Source organism: Hippocampus guttulatus, chromosome 8, assembly GCF_054856545.1.
Source record: "Hippocampus guttulatus isolate MCC_2025c chromosome 8, RoL_Hgut_1.0, whole genome shotgun sequence".
NCBI classification, from domain to species: domain Eukaryota; kingdom Metazoa; phylum Chordata; class Actinopteri; order Syngnathiformes; family Syngnathidae; genus Hippocampus; species Hippocampus guttulatus.
Window position 1 is genome coordinate 1,835,985 of NC_141268.1, and position 15,669 is coordinate 1,851,653.

A 15,669-nucleotide genomic window follows, 5' to 3' on the forward strand; every position below is an offset into this window, starting at 1 on the left:
CTTCATTTGCTTTGATCTGAATGCGGAGAGCCAAGGGGCAGAAGAACATAAAATACTTTTCAGATAAAAGGGCAGGCGTGACATTTGAGCTCGAATGTTGCTTTTTAAGTCTATGGGACATGAGAAAAGAATCCTGAAAAAGAGCACAGGCACAAGTAATAAGATTCCAGTGATTACGTTCATTGAAAACGTGATAAAACGCCTCAGATGGGCAATGTGTGAACTGTGGCCGACAGCAGCTCTTGAATGAATGGGCATTCTGTTAACTCTTGTCGAACCACATAGGGCGTTCCATTCCGTCAAAAATAGATGAAAACGCGACTAAATAACAGTTTATATAGTGTTATGTAAAGTCTATTAATATCGTTGACACGGTTATGAACGAGAATACAATGTAACAAAAATAGGTGGGAATGGTTCTCTTAATTTAGTAACTACACGAAATATTCGCCCATCACCGGACTTCAAACGCCAAGCTTTTATTTTAATAGACACGAAAGCGGAAGTCTTTTCAGATATATCGGCTTTGACTGTTATTTTCCTTCCTACTGTGCAACTCGGCAAGTTTATTTTGTTTTGACCGTTCAAAACACAAATGAGTAGTGGCATTGATACTGTCGTCGGTGAAACCATGCGGACACATTCGTTTGTGATGGTTAAACCAGGGGAGTCACGATGAACACAGTTTGCGGCAACTGGCGGAGACACACGAGGAGCTCGAGAGCCAGCTACAAGCTAACAGGAGGGCGAGGTGACGAGTCCGCCGTGCTCCGATGCCTGAACGAGGCCAACGCAGGAGACGATCATGAGATGGAGGAAAACCTTGACTTCTTCAAGCAGGATGACTTGGAGAGAAAGGTCATGACCCCGCGCTACAGCCTGCTCCGTGAAATTGGGAGGGGTACATATGGTGTCGTGTACGAAGCGGTGGCCCGGAAGTCCGGTGCCAGGGTAGCCGTGAAGAAGCTACGGTGCGACGCACCGGAAAACGTTGAACTCGCTCTCCAAGAGTTCTGGGCACTAACAAGTCTGGAGAAACGCCACCAAAATGTTGTCCAACTAGAAGAGTGTGTGCTACAAAGGAACGGAATGGCCCAAAAGATGAGCCATGGGAACAAACGGTCCAAACAGTATCTCCGTCTTGTAGAAACGTCCCTCAAAGGTGAGTTTTATTTAATTCCCCAACGGCGGTGGCGTTAGCTGTTTATGCCGAGTCACCACACGGTACTTTGAAGTGACGTATGTATTGGCATAGCCGTTCGGTGTTTCCATTCGAGTTGAGCAGTTTCAAAACCACTGACCGCTGCACATGTCCCAACATTTGTTTGGACGCTGTCTCTTTTGTAAGTTAATGTGATGTGCCGTGGAGACATGTGACGTAAGAAAGACGTGGTGAGAACATAATGAGAAACTTAAAAGTTATCGCAAGGCATGTATGGTACAGACCAGGTGTCGTCATGACACAGTTTACTGTGGGGGGGGGGCTATTTGTTAAAGAGTTCGTCCCACTCTAAAATGGAGTTTCGGCGTTTAGTCCATGACACGACTGTCATGACACAATTGCGAACCTGCATACTTTCTGATCATCTAACCATATCAGGAGTGCCTGCAAATCTTTGCCAATAAGACGCCCATTAATGTAGACTTGAACATATTGGAGCAGGAAATACAGTTGGTCTGTGAAAGAACACACAAAAATTCATTCGCATTTGGGGACTAGGGAATTAAACAAAGACCACAGTGCCAGTGAGATTAAAAAAAAAGTTTCCAATGTTATTTAAATATTTAAACTAGTTGGCCTCAGGCATTTTCGAAATACTCTTGAAGATTTCGTTAAGTACATTTTCAGAAGTGACAATTCTATCCATCAGTGAAGTACAGGGATAAGTATTTGAGTAACTACATACTATAACTCCTCGAACCCGTGGCGAGTGCCTCAGTGTTAATGTGTACTGCAAAGAACCAATAAACACTTAAGATGCTTTATTTATAAGGTGTGTATCCATTCAATGGCAGATCGATCATTCAAACCATGGAAATCACTGTCTTTCGCTTTCGTTCTGTGGTCTCACTCATTCCTCTTCCTTTGAGGTACCTCTCAAGCTTCATCAGGTTGGTTTGGAGGGTGTCACCGTCATTTTCAGATCTCTTCAGTGATGTTTAGTTGAACTAACTGGGTTGTTTATGCGGTGGCACAATACCTATATTAAATCATGTTAAGGTAGTTGTGACTTTTCACTGTACTGTATAGCATTCGCCCTGTGATTGGCTGGCAACTGATTCAGGGTGTCCCCCGCCTACTGCCCGAAGACAGCTGGGATAGGCTCCAGCACCCCCCGCGACCCTAGTGAGGATCAAGCGGTTCGGAAAATGGATGGATGGATGGATAGTTTCAAACCCTCGCGTGGTGGGATGCCTCCAAGTGGCGCGAGGGGGGAACGCCGGGGCTCTTGGGCCCCAGTTGCGGCTAAATGCCCACCAGCCGGCGGGGGAGGAGGTGGGGCCTCACCAGAAGGTGAGGCGCCCAGGGCTCACCCCGCTGGAACGGAGGGAAGTGGGAGTAGCCGCCCCACAACCCTCCTTAAACAAAAATCAGGCGAGGGCCCTTCCGGGGCCCGCACTGAGTGTGAACCTCGCGAAAGCAGCACTGATGCCCACCAGTCCCTCGTCCAGTGTTTCTGCTCCCTGTTTGATGTAAGATCTTGCCTGTGCCTGGTGGTATGGTCAAATACCCTTGCAGAGCTACCACACTGATGCAAACTGTTTTAAATGGTCTGAAGGGGCACTTGGTTGCCTCTGACCTTCCTGAAATATGCCCGGTTTTGAGTGGCGTTCGTCATTTGGTTCTTTTTTTTGTTTGTTTTTTTTTGTTTTGTTTATTGAACATAAAACATATACAGTAATAATTTGACAAAAAATAAAGTAAATAAAATAGTAAAAAGGAAAGAGAAATCAGTCATCATTCAACAGTTATGTTCAAGGGAGTAGGGAGAAGTAAAAAAACGTATCTAGTCGTACCCCGTGTTATTTGTTTATATCTAATAAATCATTTTTTTATCAATCAGAAAAGAAAGAAAGTAAGAAGAAAGAAGTCTCCATTAAGGCTCATACTTTACCCTTAACCGTGATATTTTTACAACTTTTGGTTTGTATTTTATACATACACACCCTGACACTCTTGTATCAATTTTCTCTTGTATTCATAATGGAAATTTCAATACCGTACTCTATTTATCAACTTAGTTCTGATTTATCATTATATTTAATGTTTAGAATTTATCATTTTAACTCTGATGTAGGTTGTTTGTACTATTTTTTGGAATTTGTTTTTGAACTCAGCAAGCGATTTCATTTTCAGGTCCGTTTCGAAATTATTCCACAGATTAACACCTTTGATAGATATACTTCTTTGCTTGATGTTTGTTCTTGTTTTGAGTTTTTTGAATAAGTTGGTACCTCTTAAATCATAGCTGCTTTCTCGAATTTCGAAAAACTTATGGATGTTTTGGCAGAGCAGGTTGTATGCTTTGTACATTAATTGGGCAATTTTAAAGTCAACCAGGTCATAAAATTTCATCGTATTTAATTTGATAAATAGTGGATTTGTGGGTTCCGTATATTTTGATCTATTAATAATTCAAATTGCTTTTTTTTTTTTGTAGTTTTAGAATTGGGAGTGTGTTTGTTTTGCAGGCATTTCCCCATATTTCCACACAGTAGGTCATATATGGTAATAATAATGAAGAATATAATGTGTACAAAGATCTCTTATTTAGCACTTCCTTGGTTTTGTAGAGGATCCCTATGGTTTTGGCTATTTTTCTTTTTACGTTATTGATATATGGCTTCCAACATAGTTTTGAGTCTATTACTAATCCGAGAAACTTGGTTTCATACGCTCTTTCTATCTCAATTGAGTTTACCATCATTTTAGCTTGGTGTTTGATTGGTCTTGTGCCAAAAACAATTAACTTAGATTTTTTCAGGTTAAGTGACAATTTATTTCTGTCGAACCAGTTTTTTTAATTTGTTTAATTCGTTTTCTACAGTTGTCAGGAGCTGTTTCAGATTTATTCCAGAACAGTAGAAAGTTGTATCATCAGCAATTAGGACACATTTAAATTGTTTTGAAACCTTGCAGATATATACAATCTGGGCTGGATGTAAATGTAAAACTTTTCTTTTTCTTAAACAAACAAAAAAAAAACATCAACAAATAAAAATTACAAAAGAAAAAAAGATAAGAAAAAACCATCCCCCCAAGTAAATCGCATATTAGCCATTGCCCTGATGACATCATTCAGTGACAGCCAATAGCTAATTTCCTTACCGATGAGTTGGAAACGTTGGTGGAAGTTGTTCAACAGTAGCGAGTAGCGAGCAGCTCGCGATCACAGCGGCTGTCGCCACCAAACGTCAACATGACTGAGAGGAAATGAGCCAAGAACTACCGTTTTCACTTTTGAGTGGGAGCAAGATTATTTTTTTGTATTCTCATTCAAAGCCTGTTTGTTTGATTTGCAATGCAACAGTGGCATTGCCAATCTGGGGTGGCATTTCAAAACGGTACACAGGAGCTATGTAACATATTTCCCCCATCTTGTTCAAATGGAATGTGGTGGTTTTCTTCACATTAGCATGAGAACGGTCAGCCAGTAGGAAAGCCAAAATGACTTGGCCTTTGGGACCTTTAGTCTTAATGTGTGTGGGGGGGGGGGGGGGGGGGGGGTGCGTCAGACGTTGACACTGGACTGGTAGATCTCCGGAGGTTGGCTCCTTTAAAAGTAGGCTGCTCTAAATTGTCCCGAGGTGTGAGTGTGAGCGCAGATGGTTGTTCGTCTATGTGTGCCCTGCGATTGGCTGGCAACCTGTTCAGGGTGTACCTGCCTGTCTCCTGCCCGAAGACAGTTGAGATAGGTTCCAGCATGCCCCGTGACCTTTCTGAGGATAAACGGAACAGAAAATGGCTGGATGGATACTGTAACCTGGGGAGGATTTAACCTGCGTTTCGCCTTCTGTGTGCAGTCTGACAGACGGATACATAGTTTGAGCTCCTTCTCTGTATGTCCCGGTCGGAGCATTAAAGCATGCCCTCCCGCTGTGCAACCGGATAAAATTTTTGCCAGCACACATCGAAAAAAGTGGGAGCATTCGCAAGCATATTAGGCACACACTTGAGCCCTGCTTTTTATGACACCATCAATGGAAGAGCAACGATTTTATACAGTAGCTTGCAAGGGTGCAACATGCACAGTCCTATGATTGTCAGGGTGGCTCTACAGGCACTTACTCCAAAACGAGGATTCTCGTGGTCATAATGCAACGCTGACAACGGTTGATGTGCTGTTTCAAATCTGATCACATGAAGTACATTTCCATTACAATAAAATCACTGCTCCTGAATGAATGTCCTCTGTGTGTTACAGGTGAGCGAGTGCTGACGCCTCCAGAGGAGCCATGTTACTTGTGGTTTGTCATGGAGTTCTGCGAAGGAGGTGACCTCAACCAGTTCATCCTGTCTCGGCGGCCTGACTCGCAAACCAACAATAGCTTTATGCTCCAGCTTACCAGTGCTGTGGCTTTCTTACATGAAAACAAGATTGTACATAGAGACCTCAAACCGGACAATATCCTCATCTCTGAGAGATCAGGGACTCCTGTCCTCAAGGTTGCAGATTTTGGCCTGAGCAAAGTTTGTGCAGGTTTAGGAAATGCCATCGAGGGCAAAGAAGTTGAGGACAAAACCAAAAATGTCAATGTAAACAAATTTTGGTTGTCATCAGCATGTGGCTCAGACTTCTACATGGCTCCCGAAGTCTGGGAGGGTCACTATACAGCCAAGGCTGACATATTTGCTCTTGGCATCATCATTTGGGCCATGGTGGAGAGAATTACTTTTATTGATGCTGAATCCAAGCGAGAGCTTCTTGGAACATATGTGAGACAAGGAGCAGACATTGTACCAGTGGGTGAGGCGCTGCTAGAAAATCCAAAGATGGTACTGAATATCCCCCAGAAACGCAGGTCAGGCATGTCTGACGGAGTGAGGAAGCTGCTGCTGGACATGCTTGCCGTCAACCCTCAGGACCGACCAGATGCTTTCGAACTTCAGACAAGAATGGACCAGGTTATGTGTCCATCCAGACTTTGCTCCTGAACATGTCTCAGGTAAAGAGTCCTATCGTTTTAATGGTCCTCTATTCTTCACAGAATTGTATTAACTCAGTCATATTGGACAGTTGTCGAGCATGAACTGCCCATCTAAGGTCATACCGTAGCATCTCAATTGGATTTTGTTCCACACTTTGACTTGGCCCCTCGAAAACGGTCATGTTTGGGTTTTTGGCCGCACAAGTGTACTTGGTGTGCTGATATGCTGCGAGTTTGTGTCCTGCTGCATAAATGCCCCTAAAGGTGAAGTGCTGATCAATGAACGTTTCGGAGGTTGAGTTTGAAGAACACAAGTTTCTCTTACTGTTCTGAATGCCGTGGTTTACACAACTGCGGCGTCTCCAATTGAACGTGAGGGGCACCATGTAAAAGGAGTACGTAAGTAAGAGATGTAGGAAAGACAGGTATTAGCTGTACATCACTCGGCTCATGCATCAATGAGAACAAAAGCTAGTTTTTAGAATGATTGTGTATAAGCTCTGTACCAGCTCCGTGATCAGCAAACTACAGGAGTGAACTGCCTGCTCCGTTCACAATAGTAGGAGACTGGACAAACATAAAAGCACAAGCGCTTCACCCACCACAAAAAGGAAGAATGAGTGGCTCCAAGGAGCATTGCTGTATGACAGTTTGCACCAGACTGAGTCGCTATGAGAACATGATCCACACTTTGCATGCAACATCGTGAGGTCCGAATCAATATGACACGTTGACAACTGGGTATTAGTATCCGAGAGGGAACAGTTGAGCGTGAGCCTTAAAAAAGATCTAAAAAGATAGAGTTACTAACATGGACATTGTTATGTTCAGCACCGTTTATTACCTACGACCAGCAATTGTCTATTTCTTGCTACAGGACACATTGACAGAAAAGCCCAAATTGTGCGCCCGCATCAACTCGCTGTGGGCAATGCTTGTTGCACACTATTTTGCGAACCCTCCACTACGGTACATACAAGCTGCGGCTGCATAACTAACGGGTCTAAACATGATGTAAAGTTCGCTTTGATTTAGGTGTCTCCATAGCATAAATGTTTTTCTATCCTTGCGCAGGCAGCGACCTCGCAGACGTAACTGTGGACGTTTGCCTTTTTACTCAGCTGGTATTGGCTAGGACACCACAGGGTGAAGTTTCCTCTGCATCCCCTCGCCAATTCCGGTCGCCGTATTTACTTTGCCAAACAACCGACAAAGCGACAGAGAAAATCATTGACATTGTGCCTGCTCGATCAAACGGGCCTAGGTGATGAGATGATGCATTTAATTGTATTGCAAATATCTGTCAAGAAGGCAGCTGCATCGGTCGTATGTGTGTGTTTCGGCTTCTTTACACACACATAGCCGCCGCCAAGCTAGATTGCTTGGCAGCCGCAGCAGCAACCTTTATGTACCTGAACTTTTTTTTTTCCTGACATTGGTTTTCTGAAGTGTTCCTGAGCCCATGTAGTGATATCCTTTACGTATGGTCTGTATTTGACGCAATGCTGCCTGCATTTGGGCATTCCATGTTGGTTTTCGGCCTTGCCGCTCACATGCAGTGATTTCTCCAGATTGTCTGAACCTTTTGATGATATAATGGACCATAGCTGATGAAATCCCTGAATTCCTTGCAATTGTACATTGAGGAACATTATCCTTTAACTTTTCGACTATTTTATCACGCAGTTGTTCACAAAGAGATGAAACTCGCCCCATCTTGCTTTGTAAATGACTGAGCAATTCCACCCACTCATGGCACCCACCTGTTGCCTGTTCACCTGTGGGATGTTTGATGAGCATTTCTCAGTCTTTTTTTTGTCACCATGTGCCGACTTTTTTGGAATGTGTTGCTTCCATAAAATTCTAAGTATATTCTATTCAAAAAAATACTTCATTGGAATAAGCTTTGTATGATGCACATAGTGTGAACTGTAATCTCTCGATGCGCTATGCATTGGAGCTGTACAGACTTGTGCACTGGCAGGTCTCGCTGTCAATTCTTGTACTGGAAAGAAGTATCCGGGGCTGGTTGCCAGTCTCTTTGTTCCTGGCAGGCATAGTGAATGTTGGTAGAACCAAAAGCGCATGAACAAAAACAATGAAGTCGTACAAGAAAGGCACCACAACTGCTCGTTGAAGGATGGTTACCATTACCGGTATTTGGCCCTGATTATCTATGCGCTACGCCTCACCAAAAAATGAGACAAAGAGTTGCACCTATGCCAATGAATGGACGAGAAATGCGAACTGATCTGGAACAGTCAAACTGAAACGTTTTTCAAAAACCTTGTGCGTGTGTGTGTGGAGCGCATTTAATTGAATATACTGTATATTCTGAGCCGCTCGTCCTCACTGCTGTCGTGCATGAACAAATTGGTACAAAAAAAAAGCATACAGTGATGCAGTTAACACATGCATGCACGCAAACACAAACGCCTCAGTTGTAGCATTATTTTTTATATATATAATTAAAGCACAATTGCAGTGCAATGTGTTTTACATGTGAGTGAAATGGGCATCAAAATGTGTTTAACTGATTATCTTTTGTATGGGGACATGTTTGTGCGTGTTCAATACACACAAAAGTGTACTTCTGTGTCTCTGCAGACGCGTATCTTGGAGCTGCCACTTCACTGCAGTGTCCCTGTTGTATGTGATGACGGTGAAGATAAAGGAGGACAGCATTTGTGTCTGCGGGTTAATGCTTAATTGTGTCCATTAAACTTGTTCTTAAGATCAGTCGCTAATCATGATTGAGAATATTTGTTTTGCCTTGATGATTTTTCGAATAAAATAAATCTTACATCTCCTGCTTTTTGTGGGTACCTTGAAAACCATCAGATAACAACTGTCAAAATAAATTCACCTAAAATTCATCGTACAAAGATGGCAAGCGCCTGACTCAAACTGCCATCTCCCCCATCTTATTTCAGTCCAATTCACTTTGATTCTAATGTTAGTGTGACACTGCTTCTCTGGCTCTCCATCATTTTTGAGTACACACACACCTAAAATGTCATGCATCCCCCCATGTAATTTTGCTGCTGTCTGTATTTGTACAATATGTTAGATGCTGGGTTGCCTGTCGTCTCTCCCGCACACACTCGCACAAACACACATAGAAGTTTCTACTTTGCCCCAACTGTAACGATAGGTCAAGAAGGACATCATTTTTTTCAGTTTTTGGTTGAGATTTTACTTTGTGTGTGTGTCTTCACTGTTTAAGATGTGTGCCAACTGCTTTTAGTGGCCCAGGGAATTGACCCTTTTTTTGTATTGGAGGCAGAAAGTTGGGTCCCTCCCTTTCTGTTCTTCCTTCTGTTTTAAATAACTTCCAAAATCTTGGTGAGCATTTAATGTTGAAACAAACTCGTTACATTGTCTTCATTATTATTCCAGCCCTGCTATTTATTACAGCTAAGAAATGTAGTCATTTGGAAAATGGATATTGCAAGTCACATAATTACTTTCCTCTTCACTGTTGCAGTCACGAAATGACAAAACTAAAGGGAGGCTAAGTTTTATCAACAGAATTGGTGTACAATAGTGTGACATGCACATTCGTAAGACTTGCAGAAAGCTTAACAGGTTTCTAAATGTGGCGGTTTCATTGGTCTGACATGCATGGGCAACAAGCATTTCAACCAAGATGTTGAACGCCCCAGAAATTCCCACTGACATTTTTATGCACACACCTAATAGTGCCTTCTCAGTCTCTGACGCAAAGATTTGGGTCGATGATAGTCAAACTATACGGCCTTTGTTGAATCATTCATTGAAGGAACATAAATGGTCTTGATTTCGTTTTCAGCGTATGATTGGAAATCAGGAAAAACAAGTGAGGTGAAGCTGGCACACTCCCCTTTTATTTTTTTCCTGTTAATAGTATTGAATTGTTCAAGTGGCCTTCATGTTCCAGGGGCAGTTACATTGATGTATTTGATTCTGGTAAAATATTTGCTGATATCACATTCTTGTTTATGAACTAAGATGGTGATCAAAAAAAACTATAATGTGGAAAAATTGCTGACAAGCATTCTGAAGGGGGAGGGCTCCCTTACCAACGAGTCAAAATGCACTACCTCGTCCTTTCTTTAAATGTTTTATTTATTTTTTTTGCTCAGCCTGTATTTTATTTAATTTTTTTTGGCAACAAATACATTCCACAGCCATGTGAAAAAGAATTATCCACAGAAAAAACTGATTTTAGACCATTTTTAGCTTATTTTCAATGTCTGCAGTTTTTTTTCCCCTTTGCAGGAATTTGTACAGTATTGGGCAATTATGAATGCGAGGGAATTGATTGGAATAAGCAACATCTCATTTCAAAGTTTCCTTTTTGTTCCCCAATGTTTACAAACCATTAGGTCCTGGTTAAACTGTATTTTTTTAGATTATTTGCAAATCTTCCATTTAGGAAAAATTCAGGGTAGAATTGATCATCCTGAATTGAGATGATCAGATTTTTATCAACAGAACGTTTTCAAGCAAACCCATTGTATGTGATGTTGGTGACCTGCTTAGCATCATAGTTGACTACAAGAGGAATGTTTTGGGACACAATTGCAATTCTATGCAATTCTCACTTTGGCAGAAACTAAATGAGCCGCCTCAACATATGCTGATGGTTGTATGTACCTTTATTCAAATAGCACTGTGTTTTTCTGCCTCAAACCTGTTAGTGTAGGTAGCATTTTATACTGTTTCCTCTGTTTCAATAAAGGTTGGAAATGAAGTACCGCTCAGTTATTCTTGTTATATTTATTTATTTTTTTACACCGCATGAGCAAGTTGTATAATGAAGAGCGGGGATGGGCGTACTTTTGTGAACGAGTGAACCTGTATTTGAATAGCTAGCAACGTCACAAGTGGACTGCGGTCAGGCCAGCCTCCAGTCAAGCCAGCTATGGCAAGCCATAGCCAGCCGCCACAGCGATTGTTAATACTGTACTCTGCATTACGGTAATGTCCCGCCAGTGAGCTGCGTTGGCCACCTTCAAAATAGAAGCGACCCAACTAATGCATGTACGTCAACGGTTGTTTTTTTTTTATAATTTTTTTGGCTGTCATGCAATGATGAGTTCACCCAGGGACATTAAAAACTCTCAAAATAGCACCAAGAAGCGTTCTGAATTTGCGATAGAACATAAAGTCAATGGTCTCAACTCAACTGTATTTTAGAGCACTTTCAAACAGCCATCGCTGCATACAAAGTTCTGTACATGGAGCAACTATCATATATACAATGGTAACTACATAAATGACTAAAATTTCGCCTGATATTTAGAACACCATTCAAAAATTAATCTTAAGTCATCCCGCAACCACACCAGGTCAAGGGCATACGAGGCCACCCCACGTATCCAATCTAGTACTGTCATTCAGATCTGATGTACCATTTCAAAATAAAGGGCTTTGAAATATGACATTTTGACCTCACCTGATTTAAAAAAATAATTTGAAAAATTAATTATAGTTATTCCTCAACCAGATCAGGTCTACAGTACAATGGGCCACACCAGGTATCCAACAACAGTACTGGCATTCAGATAAAGGCCTCTGAAATGAGGCAAGAAGGTCAAAATTTCACATTTCAAAGGCCTTTTATTTTGAAATGGAACATCAGATCTGAATGCCAGTACTGTGGGTGGATAGCTGGGGTTCCCTAGTGCAGTGTTTTTCAAACCCTGTGCTGCGGCACAGACTTTGTCAGGTGTGCCGCGGGAAAATATCCAATTTGTATGCCTGTGCGGTCTCTTGCCAGGCAAAGTAATCGTGTAGTAATACTGCTAGGGAGCAGCAACAGCTAGCCAATTGCCTTGTGTTAAGATGAAAGACAAGCGAATTTGTGACGCATGAATGCAGGACGACGGTGAAAAAATAACATTAAAAAAAACAATACAAATGAAAGAATATAAAACACTTTCCTTTGTGTTTATTCTATTCCAATTCAAGCTGTTATAATGTCAGTCTTCAATGTTAAAAAATTGTTATGGTAACAATATAATTGTTAAAATAACCTTTTTTTCCCCACATTTTCAGCTAGTGATGTGCTGCAAGATTTTTGCAATGAGAGAAGTGTGCCTTGGCTCAAAAAAATTTGAAAAACACTGCCCTAGTGTGTCGAAAAACCTAGTGTGGTTGCCTGTGGCGGTTCTGGGAAGGGGCCAACAGGGGCCAGTGCCCCTATAGCACTGATTCTGGACCCCCCTGCGGCCCCTGGTCAGAACGTAGAGTCGGTGCGTGGCTTAACATTCTAGTCGGACCTTTTAGTGCGCTGCACCACTGAAAAAGACACATGAGAAGCAGCCCCCAGAGAAGCATTATTATATTGTTAAGGTAAGACCACAACACAAACCAAGCAAGCACGCAACAGAAGGGTTGCGTGTAATTCATCTTCACTGTTAAAAATGAAGAGTAAAAATTTTCTACATGAAAAAGAAACTAAATGATTCAGACCTGAGACAGAGCCAAATGATGGTGGTGAGAGAGCTGAAGAGCAGGTTGAGAGTAAAGCAAATAAAGAGAAACGTTTAACTTTGCTTACTACGGCTATTTACGAGCATTCTCTCAATGCATTGCAACAATAACTTAATTTCCATGCGTTCCCTCTAACATGCAGGCCCCACTACACCTCCATATTAAATACAATTATCGATTCGAAAGCGGATATAGGGTTCCGGAGTAAAAATTTAACGCAGATACAGTGAGTCGAGTGTGACAGGATTCAAATGTACGCCAGGTGTCGAAAAACATGAATGCGATGGTGCACATTGGTTTCTATTGTTTTTTTGGGGGGGATATTTGAAATGTATGTAATCATACCTCAGGCCCACTATGAAGAGTGATAGATTAAGCAATCTTGCTGTATTTAGTATTGAGTCTAGGTCCTAGACTCAAGGCTCAGATTGAGTGCTTTTGACTCTACGAGGTCAAAAGCACTGAATCTTGAATCACTTGTTGATTGGGTTGCCAGAAATCACCAAAATCGCAGGATGCAATTGCTGTAATAGAAGGGCAACTTAAGACTGTTCCACAAAATCTGCACTGATATGAATCTTTTATCAGCACTTAATTCAGTACTACTGTGATTATTATACTTTTTTTTCACCCCACCGTAATGTTATGTCTCTTTAAAAGTTTGATGAAGATAAAAAGTCAAATAAGATTTCGAAACTTTGTCTTTTTTGCCCTGGGTTGAATGTGCCCCTCTCTCAAACCCCCTGGCCTCAGCCAGGCCCCCTCAGTGAAATTGATCTAGAACCCCACCAGCGGTTGCGATATCCCGCAACCACTGTTTGCGGAATAACTAAGATTCCTTTTTTAATGATTTTTTAAATATCAGGTGAAGTCATTGATGTAGTTACCATTGCCTTGATTTTCTATCTCAACTTCAGAATGCTTCTTGACGCTATTCTGAGAGAGTTATTATTCTCCCTGGGTGAATTTATAGTTGCTCGATAGCCAAGAAATTATAACAGTTTTTTAGTGTGCATTACGATAATCCGCCGCCGGCGAGCGGCCTTGGCCACGTTTAAAATAAAAGCGCCTCAACTAATGCATGTGCGATTGCGCTAAGACTGCAAGGGAAGCTCAGCTTACCCTAAAATGTCCAAAAATAAGTGATCAAATATATGTGTGTACATGTCATTGACTAAATAGCGTGACAACGCGGTCAACTTTTTTCCTAATCAGTTTATTATTATGGTTACGACGCGACTTTCTTCTCATTCATTCCCGCAGCTTCACTGTGCTTCAAACTGTGTGGATACTGAGCGTCTACAGCACGGACGCTGGGTGTCTGGAGAGTTCAGTGTAGGTTGTCCCAATGCATTGAAATGAGACGAGTCATTGGATAAATGCTAGTTTTGTCCCGCCCATCGGACACTCCGCGTCTCTGGGAGTCTATGGACAGTGGGCGTTTATGGGCTGGCCCGGACGCTGAGCTTTTCTGCATGATGATTGGATGATCTGTCTGAGGCTGAATCTCTTTTTGATTGACAGCGAAATGAGCCAATCACCGATCTTTTGGTGAAGGCTTCCGTGGGAGCATCTTTCAATTCTCATTCTGTTCTGAGTTGAACTGGAGACTTCTTCTAATCATCTGAGCGACACTCTCTTTGTTGAAAACGACTAGCGACAAATTAATCTTTTATTTCTGTTGGGTTTTATTGTAGTTGCTGTAGTTGGAGGACACTAGTTAAGTCGCTGGAAAAGACGCCTTGTTGGTATGAGAGGGTCACAAATGATTTTCTTGAAAAGGAACAGAGAGTAGAATCCACGTATAAATAAACGGACACATTTTATGATGTTGGCCAAAACTGAGCTTCCCCTCCTTGACAGACCAGCATCCGCCACTGAGATATCCATCCATCCATTTTCCGAACCGCTTGATCCTCACTAGGGTCGCGGGGGGTGCTGGAGCCTATCCCAGCCATCTCCGGGCACCCTGAATCAGTTGCCAGCCAATCGCAGGGCACACAGAGACGAACAACCATCCACGCCCACACTCACACCTAGGGACAATCTAGAGCGTCCAATCAGCCTGACATGCATGTTTTTGGAATGTGGGAGGAAACCGGAGCACCCGGAGAAAACCCACGCAGGCCCGGGGAGAACATGCAAACTCCACACAGGGGGCCGGAGCTGGAATCGAACCCGGTACCTCTGCACTGTGAAGCCGACGTGCTAACCACTGGACTACCGGGCCGCCCCCACTGAGATATATATATATATATATATATATATACACAGTATATATGTGTGTGTGTGTATATATATATATATATATATATACACAGTATATATGTATATATATGTATGTATATGGAGGCTGGCCTGACCGCAGTACAAATGGTGACCATCAGCGTAGTCACAAACTGTTCAATATTTTCTAAGTGTATGAATAAAAGGGCATTTGTTGCAGCTCCGAGAAAAAAAGAGCAACAGTGTTGTCTTTGAAACATACACTTTGTTTTTTCAAAGCTCCCAAAAAATATAAGCACGTCTCTCTTCCACATCTTGCCTCCTCTGCTCTATTCGACTCGAGATACGTTCAAAGACCGCCTCCGAAAAATGTATATTTTTGATACCTTAATCGGCAGTAGGAAAATCAACCAAATGTCCCAAAACAGAAAATCCAGCGAAGAAACCAGAAAATAAAGTCTGTATGGGTGTTTGTGAACACACAGCAAAAGAATCATTCTCTTAACATCGACATGGACACAATTCTGAACCAGTCCAGTCTCTTACACGTTGACATTAAAATCTATGTAATAACGTATTCCATTAAATATAGGTTGAACATGATTTGCAAACATTGTATTATGTTTTTATTTATGTTTAACACAATGTCCCAACTTCATTGGAATTGGGTTTGTGTAACCCACATTAACCAAATTGTTTCTTCATGTTTAACTTTCACCCGTTTTCCTTTCCCACCCTTAAAAGGACACTTGATTGGATTGAACATTGGCACTTCTACAATAGGTCTCTGTAAAAATGATGTCAGAACTAAAA

At 41.9% G+C, this 15,669-nt stretch overlaps 1 protein-coding gene across 2 annotated transcripts in view; it reads left to right on the top strand.

The window, feature by feature from the left end:
* The first annotated feature begins 505 nt into the window (after nucleotides 1–505).
* Nucleotides 506–15,669, top strand: part of LOC147200809 (serine/threonine-protein kinase 35-like) — a 31,824-nt gene continuing 16,660 nt past the window's right edge. Inside the window, exons 1-3 of one of the 2 annotated variants that reach the window (XM_086116813.1) lie at nucleotides 506–1,162; nucleotides 5,427–6,168; nucleotides 8,758–10,885. In XM_086116813.1, coding sequence (XP_085972939.1) covers nucleotides 676–1,162; nucleotides 5,427–6,157 — 1,218 coding nt within the window. In that variant the 5' untranslated portion in view covers nucleotides 506–675 and the 3' untranslated portion in view covers nucleotides 6,158–6,168; nucleotides 8,758–10,885. Of the gene's footprint in view, nucleotides 1,163–5,426; nucleotides 6,169–8,757; nucleotides 10,886–15,669 lie in introns of those variants that run through there. The other variant, XR_015101533.1, reaches the window with a different exon arrangement.